At 49.8% G+C, this 9,255-nt stretch overlaps 1 protein-coding gene across 1 annotated transcript; it reads right to left on the reverse strand.

Annotated features, from left to right (window-relative positions):
- Nucleotides 1-427: 427 nt before the first annotated feature.
- LOC123057945 (receptor-like protein 52) lies at nucleotides 428-4,723 on the reverse strand. Its single transcript, XM_044480832.1, has 2 exons — nucleotides 3,711-4,723; nucleotides 428-497 (listed from the first exon to the last, which is right to left on the reverse strand). Exons 1-2 carry the CDS (start codon nucleotides 4,721-4,723, stop codon nucleotides 428-430), a joined length of 1,083 nt encoding a protein of 360 aa, XP_044336767.1.
- Between the last annotated feature and the right edge of the window lie 4,532 nt (nucleotides 4,724-9,255).

The raw sequence follows: 9,255 nt of genomic DNA on the forward strand, positions 1-9,255 counted from the left end.
TCCAGCATCCGAAGCAGACGGAGGTCTCCAGATCTGGATCGGGCGCTGCCGAGACACCCGCACCACAGCCGCTGCCTCGCCACCCCTGCGGCCGAGGAAGTACGACCAACACCAACGAGCGTCGGTCGCCGCCAGACCCAGCATCGATCCACCAACCAAGGCCACCACCATGGATCTAGAGCCCCCCGAGGAAGAACGGGGCGGCGAGATCCTTGCCACCACCTTCATCAGCGGCCGTGCAGCGAGCCGGTCTAGCTTGGTTAGGATGGTTCATTGCTTGCATATCCCCTCCAGGTACCAGTGACCTTGCTTACTCGTCAATCGGCACTGACACAATATCCTCGACAGTGGTTGTGGACTTGTGATGGTGATGCCTGGTGGACAAACACGATGTGCGTTGATGAAGCACCTGGTGGCAGCGGCGGGTTTAGGCACACGCGCATGTCGACCATGAGGTTACGGAGGAGTACAGCCGAATCTCCGCCGGCGATGGCAGCGTGGAGCATGCTCTGATCTAGCAAACCCGCGCCTCCATGGTGTGGAATGTGCATCATTACTGTTTGATAAGTTGAAGGAACCTTTCCAGTATATAATATGAAAGAGAAAAACTAATAGGACACTTGTATCTCAGGGTGGATATGGTCCGGGCGGTCCTTAACCGAGCCACCGTTTGGACCGGCCGCCGGCGGTCCGGACCGGACCGGACCGATCATCCTCTCGGTCCTATTTTCAAGGACCGGACCGGCGGCGCTGAAGCCCGGGCCAGACTGAGTGGACTGGCCAACCATCATCTGCATCGATGTCCGCGGGTGCAGCGGTGAAGTGGCCAGGCGGGCGTCCTGCGCCGGTGTTGTGCCGAGGTAGAGGCAAGGTTTTAGATCCCAAGTGGACCTTTTTTCTCGAGGGACACCGGAATTTAAGGTTACCACGAGAATCATGAAATTCCAAAAAGAATTCAAACAGAATTTATAATCAAATCTTTTGAAAACGATATAAATAGTTATTCGACCGTAGCTGGCTGCTGCTCACTCGTCGCGGGTTCGAGCCCTAGTCGCTCCAACAAATTGGCAGTTTTTTTTTAAGTTTAGCACTTTCAAAAGGTTCGCTTTACCACCAGGCCACGACCAGTTCTGTAGCTATTTAATTATATATGTGAGAGTTTGAATTCAAAATTTTCAAATTATTCAAGATTTTTTGCTCGATATGAATGTTTCTCGAGGGGGGTTGGTAAACACGGTAACCGCGCGGAAGCTCGAATTTCGCTGGGTTACCAAAACGCGGGGTGGAGGACATGCGCGAGCGGCGGCGTCGAGGTGAGCGACGTGGCGCGGTAAGTGCGTGGCGCGGTAAGGGCATGTACAATGGTGCTATCTTAGGAGTGCCACGTAGGATAAATGGTGAGGTGGAGGAGAGAGAACTCATAAGAAAAGGCTTGTCTTCTCTTATTTAAGATAAGACAAGAGATGATCTCTTAGCACAATTTGTCTCACCATATTTTAAGGAATAACTAGTTATTGAAGATAAGGCTAAGATATAACCCATTGTAGACATATTTTTTTGTCATCTCTAAATTACATGCAAGACTTAAGATAAGACTGTCCTATCAACCATTGTACATGCCCTTACCCATGAACGTGCACATGTTTGTTGATTTGCAGTGTTTCTGTTGCATGCAAGTTATCTAGCGCGTGCATGTGCCCACGCTTTCTTATGTGCGGGTCATGCGTGATTAGCGGATCAAATTGAACATGGAATTAATAGGCAGATGATACGGAAAAAAATTATATGAGACTAGGTCTCACGGTTAGCAGGTGGGACCCGTCCTGATGGATAACACGTGGCATTTACAAATCACAAAGCATCTAATTTTTTCCCCCCCTGATTTTAAGTGGAGGGTGGGGGGTGCTTTGTGATTTGTGAATGCCACGTGTCATCCATCAGGATGGGTCTCGCGTGAGACTCGGTCTCATAGAATTCTTTTCCAGATGGTACCATGTTTTTTGATCAAACCATGTTTCTCTCGTGCTTCCAATTTTCTGTTCCACTGAATAAAAGGAAACGGCAGAGTGAAATTGCGCGTGATTATAGAAAGGGCCAGGTATTAAATCTAGTGCCTTCCAAGAAAAATACTTGCCTGATTTGTTGGATGAGAAAATCATGGCTGAGTGTTTCTCCCACGATCCGAAAATCACGGCCAAGCGTTTCATGCGTGTGTGCATGCGTGCTGTGCTGAAACGGTTTCCATGGCAGGGAACTCGCGAACAGCGGCAATGCACGCACAACAACGATGACCAGCGGCGAAAAGAGGCTATGGTGCACGGGAAGGAGAGAAAGGAAGGAGATGGCAAGCTAAGGGACACGGTGGTTCACCCAGAGGCTGCCGGTGGCCGCGAGGACGATGAGGAAAGGTAAAACGATGACTACGTTTCTCGGTCCGCTCGGTTAAAGACCGGACCGAACCGACATTTTCTCGGGCCTACTTTGACAGATCGGACCGTCCAGTTTATTTAGCGGGTCAAGACCGAGTGGGCCACAAGCGGGCCAAAAAACCCGCTCAGTAAATTGCAAAAAACCATCACAATTAAGGACCCTAATTCAGAAAACCACCAGTATTTAGTTTTTTTTTCAAAAAACCATCGACAATGTGCTGACAGTTTTAAAAAAACACTGATATGTCACTAAACACACGTTGACATCACTTTTGACAGATGTGGCCCGTTGTAAGTGCTGATGTGGCAAAAATAACATGACACCATTTCACCTGCCCGTTAAACCAGAAGATGGGGGCCACTCGTCAGCTTCTCAAGCGTCTCAAGGCATGGACTCTTTTCCCCGGCGAGGGAGGCAGGCGAGGTCAACGGCGAGCTGCGCCGCTCCAGCTCCGGCGAGCGCCAAGATCGCTGGATCCAGCCCGAATCCAGGACGAGGTCAAAATCCCCCTGCCGTGCGCCGCTCACGAGCCGCATCAGACGAACCCACAGCCGGGGTGTGACGCCGCCCGCCTCCCGTGCACGGGCTGGCTCCGGTGCCGCGGCCGAGATCCGGCGTGGTGGCGCAATGGAGCAGAAGCCGCTCCCAGGACGCCGGAGTCGCCCTCGCCCACCTCCTTGATCCGCTCCCAGGTGGCGGCGCCGTAGCCCCTCCCGTCGAGGTCGCCATGCCGGCGGCGCACGTGCCCGGCGAGGCGTGCGCGGAGCCCGAGCTGCCGGAGGCATTCCCGCCAGCGACGCCGCCAAATTTGTGCCCGCCGTCAGGATCCCGCGCGGATGGGCTGGCTCCGGTGCCCGCGGCCGAGCTCCGGCGACAGCGGCCGGGATCCGGCGTCCCGCATCCCCAGCTACGGCCGGCCCCACGAGCCCCAGCGACGCCGCCCCATCTGCTCGCTGGGATCCCGCACACGCACGGGCTGCCATCGCCAGGACGTGCTCTTTTTTCTTTTATATATTTTTTCTTTCAATGACAGACGGACCCCACCTGTCTAATAAAAGAGTTACTAGTTCAGCTACAATTCCGTCTCCCATGTCCGTCACCGTCATGCCACGTCATTAGATGCAGCGGGCCCTACTTGTCAGATTCAGCGTCAACGCTGTAAATCATGCTATCAGTGGTTTTTGCAAAATAATTACTGAATGCCGGATGTTTTTTGAAAAAAAAATGAATGCTGGTGGTTTTGTGAATCAAGGTCCCCAATTATAGTGGTTTTTTGCAATTTACTCAAGCTCGCCGGAATCTCACCCGAGAAGCTGCTGTTAAACAAGCTCAGTTTTTGCAGCTTCGGCAAGTGACCGAAGACTTCCGGAATCGGCCCACTTAGCCTCTGATTCGTCGACAGGTCGATCATAACCAAATTCAGCGCGCCGAAATCACCATCGACGACGACCTCTCTGGTGAGGTTGTTTGCATATATAGCTAGAAGTCTCAACTTGGTGAGGTTCCAGATGCCCGGAGGTATACTTCCGGTCAAGTGGTTGACGGAGAGGTCGAGCACCTCCAACTCCGGCATCTCCGTCACATAGCCCGGGAAGTCGCCGGTGAGGTTGCAATTTGCCGCCCAGAAAGATTTCAGCCTGGTCAGGCTCTTGAACGACGCCGGAAGCTCACCGGTGCTGAACGAGTTGTTCGCGAGCCAAAGCATCTCGAGGCCCATCAGGCCACCAAGCTCTGCCGGTATGGTGCCGGTGAGATAGTTGTTGTCCAGCGCCAGCGACTGCAGGTTCCGTAACCGGGACAAGGAGGTGGGGATGGTACCGGTGAAGTAATTGCCGTTGAGCATCAGAGAGGTAAGGTTCTCCCCGAGCGCGTGGCCGATGCGGGCGGGGAGCTCGCCGCCGAGGTAGGTTTCGGACAGATCGAGGTGCCGCAGAGAAGGGCATCGGTACACGCTAGTCGGGAAGGCGCCGGTGATGTTGGTGTAGGAGAGGTTGAGGCTTGTGAGGCCGGAGAGGCCGCCGATGGCTTCTGGGAAGGGCCCCCTGATGTTGGTGTTGCCGAGGGAGAGTCTCACGACGCGCCCGGACGGAGCGTCACAGGTCACGTAGGGCCAGGAGCAGTGGTCGCCCGAGCCCGAGCCGTTGTTCCACGCCGCGAGCACCGGCGGGTCGCCCCACACGTGCTGGATATGGATGAGAAGCTGCCTCTCGTCGGCGGCGGTCGCGCCGTGCCAGTGCACGAGCAGCACGAGGAGGAGGAAGACGAGGGACGCGCGGCATGGTGACGTCGCCATTTTTCTTGGATGGTCGATCTTTGTGTCTTGTGCAAGTGCAACCTCTGGCTTACATGCACGTACGGACGGAGTATTAGACTAGCAGGTAGGAGTAGAAACGTACATGCCGACCCGTAGGTCAAGCATTACAGTAGGAAGATTCAGAGAAGAAAAAGACTGAGAAGAGATGAAAAAATCCAAGGGGTTTATCTCCATCACTTTCACCTGCGACCCATTCAATTGCCGTCACTGTGTCGTCCTTGATGAGTTGGACTAGCTGTGCGTCTGTGCTCCGGTGATCGTGAATGGTGAGCCAATTAGAAAAGAAGAAGACTGGTAGCAGAAAAATAAGAAAATAATGCAATCAATGGAGGGACGCGCGGCACGGCGAGGTCGCCATTTTTTTTGGTTGGTCTCGGTGTGCTGTGGTGCTTGTGCAAACCACTGGCTTCCATGTGTTAGTGGGTAGAAAACAAATGTAATCCCTTTGTAAAGAAATATAAAAATGTAAGAATTATTCTACTTATATTTGTTTACAGCGGGAGTACATGGCGACTCGTAGTCGTAGGTCAAGGATTACGGTTAAAAGATTCAGAAAAGAAAAGGAATGAAAGAGGAGAAAGAGCCAAGGAGGTTTATCTCTATCACTTGAACGACCATTTACTTGACTTCATTATACTTGGTGAACTGGACTAGCTGTAATTTTCTTTTTTTCTAGTATGAATTGTATAGCTGATAGTCTTCTACCTTTTATATACCTAAGTGATTCATGCCCACTAACTTATTTATTTATTTTTTTAATTTTCACCGGGGGGAGTTCTCCCCACCCGAAATTTTGTATAAATATGTGGACCAAAGGCCCAGATGAAGCATCATACATTCACAAGACCAAAAAGAGACGGGGGGGGGGGGGATCAAGCCCAGCAGCAGGGGCTTAAACAGGGCTGGCAAAGGAGGGCAGCCAGGCATCTACTGCGTGTTTTAGGGGGCGAGGCAGCCGAACACGCCAAAGAACCGCGTTGTCCTTGCACCGGCTGAGGAGCCTGGGGAGCGACGGAGGGCCCCCCTGGAAGACCACCGCGTTTCGGTGCTTCCAAAGTTGCCAGCAGCAGAGCAGCAGGAAGGTGGGACCCGACCCCGCGGGCACCTGCGGCGGGGGGGGGGGCGGTGAGTAGATGAAGCGTGCGGACGGAGGTAGTCTCAAGGGATCTCTTCCCAACCACACTCCAGAAAAGGCGAGCGAAAGCGCACCCGAAGATGAGGTGATCGGCCGTCTCGAGGGGGGCGGAGCAAAGGGGGCACCCCGCTCCGGCAGCGTCGACGATGTGCTTGCGGAGGAGGACGTCCCTAGTATGGACCCTGGCCTTGTAACGCCCTCGATGCGGCTATATCTCCTACGTGTCGAAGCACGACTTAGAAGCATAACCGCATTGAAAGCAATGTCAAAAGTAAGGTAATCTTCATAACAACTCATGTAAATAGATAAAAGAGGAAAAGGTACATAGTTGGCTTACGCTCGCCACGTCACAAAAATACATGAATAACATTACAAACATCCAATACACTCATGGTCCGACTATGGTACCAAAATAAAGATCAACCCCCACATGCGACAAAGTCCCCGATCGCCCCAACTGGGCACCACTACTGATCATCTGGGAAAGACACATAGTAACGACGAGAGTCTTCATCGAACTCCCACTTGAACTCAAGCGCATCGTTTGAAACGGTATCATCGGTCCCTGCATCTGGTTTGGAAGTAATCTGTGAGTCACGGGGACTCAGCAATCTCGCACCCTTGCGGTCAAGACTATTTAAGCTTATAGGTAAGGCAAGGTATGATGTGGAGCTGCAGCAAGCGACTAGCATATAAGGTGGCTAACCTATTCGCAAAAGAGAGCGAGAAGAGAAAGCAAAGCACGGACGAACAACTATGATCAAGAAGTGATCCTAGAACAACCTATGTCAAGCATTACTCCAACACCGTGTTCACTTCCCGGACTCCGCCGAGAAGAGACCATCACGATAACACACGCGGTTGATTCATTTTAATTAAGTTAAGTTTCAAGTTATCTACAACCGGACATTAACAAATTCCCATCTGCCCATAACCGCGGGCACGGCTTTCGAAAGTTCAAATCCCTGCAGGGGAATCCCAACTTAGCCCATCACAAGCTCTCACGATCAATGAAGGATATTCTTTCTCCCGAGACATTCCGATCAGACTCGGTATCTCGGTTACAAGACATCCTCGACAATGGTAAAACAAGTCCAGCAACACCGCACGAATGTGCCGACAAATCCCGATAGGAGCTGCACATATCTCGTTCTCAGGGCACACTCAGATGAACACTACGTACAACTAAAACCAACCCTCAAGTTTCCCCGAGGTGGCGCTGCAAGTGGCTCTGTTTGGACCAACACTCAGAGGAGCACTGGCCCGGGGGGTTTTAAATAAAGATGACCCTCGGGCTCCGGAAATCCAAGGGAAAAAGAGGCTAGGTGGCAAATGGTAAAACCAAGGTTGGGCATTGCTGGAGGAGTTTTATTCAAGGCGAACTGTCAAGGGGTTCCCATTATCATCCAACCGCGTAAGGAACGCGAAATCCGGGAACATAACACCGATATGACGGAAACTAGGGCGGCAAGAGTGGAACAAAACACTAGGCAAAAGGCCGAGCCTTCCACCCTTTACCAAGTATATAGATGCATTAAGATAACAAGATAATAAGGTGATATCCCAACAATAAACAATGTTCCAACAAGGAACAATCTCCAATCTTCACCTGCAACTAGCAACGCTATAAGAGGGGCTGAGCAAAGCGGTAACATAGTCAAACAACGGTTTGCTAGGACATGGTGGGTTAGAGGTTTGACATGACAATTTGGGAGGCATGATAAGCAAGTGGTAGGCATCATAGCATAGGCATAGCAAAAGAGCGAGCATCTAGCAAGCAAAGATAGAAGTGATTTCGAGGGTATGATCATCTTGCCTGCAAAGTTGTCAGAGTTGACTTGATCCTCGTAAGCGAACTCAACGGCCTCCTTGTTCACGAACTCATCTCCCGGCTCTACCCAAACAAGAACAACAAGCAAACGTAACACAATCAACCACGTGCAATGCTCAAACAACATGATGCAAAACATGGTATGATATGCGGGATGCGGTATGTGATGCATATGCAAGATTTGACAAGGAATGATTGAACCTGGCCTCAACTTGGAAATCCAAGAGTTCCACTGGAAAGGTGAGGTGAGTTCGGTTGAAATCGATATAAAGATCATCGGAATCGGATGCACGGTTTGGAAATGGCAAGCAAAACAAATATGTCACCGGTTTGCGATAAACAGCAAGTGACCAACTAAATGCATCAAGATAAATATGCTACAGCACTCAAACATGATAACAAAATACATGGTCGGGATCCACTCATGATGCTTGACAAAAGATGAACACTGAGCTACGGCTAATTCATACATTAACAGGTTCAAACAAATATGGAAAAAGTGCAAATGATAACAGGTTTCAGACTTAGTGAAATTAACACAAGTCGGGAATTTATCATCAGGAAGCACACTTTAGAGCATGAATACTGCAAGCTACATGAACTTAACATGGAAAAGCAAGGCATGTCATGAAGCTACTCAAAGCACTTAACCAAAGTCCCTTAGTGACCTTGAGCCAAAAGGGATCAGAAAATACAATTGCAAGCATGTGAACATAGCAAAAACATAAACAGATTCAGACTTAGTGAAAAACTGGAGCATGCAAATCAGTTAACAAGTAGGCATGTTTACAAGCTCGATGCACTCACTACAAAGCATGGCATGACAAACTAAGCATACATGGCAGAGAAGCTAGACATGGCAAGAACAACATCATAGCATGCACAGATCAATAGCAACATCCTCGACAAAAATCGCTAATCACGTCAACAATCTGCCAGGATTCACTTTATAGCAAAAGTAGAGCTCGATTGACTCAAGCTAGGGTGCTCCATAATTGCAAACAAAGACATGTATGGATAGAGCACCACAATGTTAACAAATCATCCTTAATGATCATCCTCAAAAGAGGCACGGATCACTAGGAAACAACATGAACATATGGCATAACGACAAAATCAAGACAAGGACTTAGTGAAATTCTAAGTCCCTGAAATCAGCATTACCGATTACGCTACTTTGCAAGCTTGTGCTAGTCACCACATAGATCACAAAAATAAATGGCAAGCACCTCTGTAAAGATGGCATGGCATATAACAAAACTCATGTAGAGCTCAGGATCATAGCATGTACACATTAATCATGGCAAAAATGACAAATAGCTATTTGCTAAAACAGATATGACAAATTCACCACATAGCCCTCTTCCAACAGCATTTCAGGCATCAAAATGAGCTCAAATGAAAATGATGCAATGAGATGAAATGATGTACTCATTGAGATGAACATTTTCATATGCTACACGCACAAATCGGAGCTATGGATGCGGAGTTATAGCATGATAAAAATTGCCAAAAATTAGGGTTCGGTGATGAAAAGTCAACCCT

Source organism: Triticum aestivum, chromosome 1A, assembly GCF_018294505.1.
Source record: "Triticum aestivum cultivar Chinese Spring chromosome 1A, IWGSC CS RefSeq v2.1, whole genome shotgun sequence".
In the NCBI taxonomy this organism is placed as follows: domain Eukaryota; kingdom Viridiplantae; phylum Streptophyta; class Magnoliopsida; order Poales; family Poaceae; genus Triticum; species Triticum aestivum.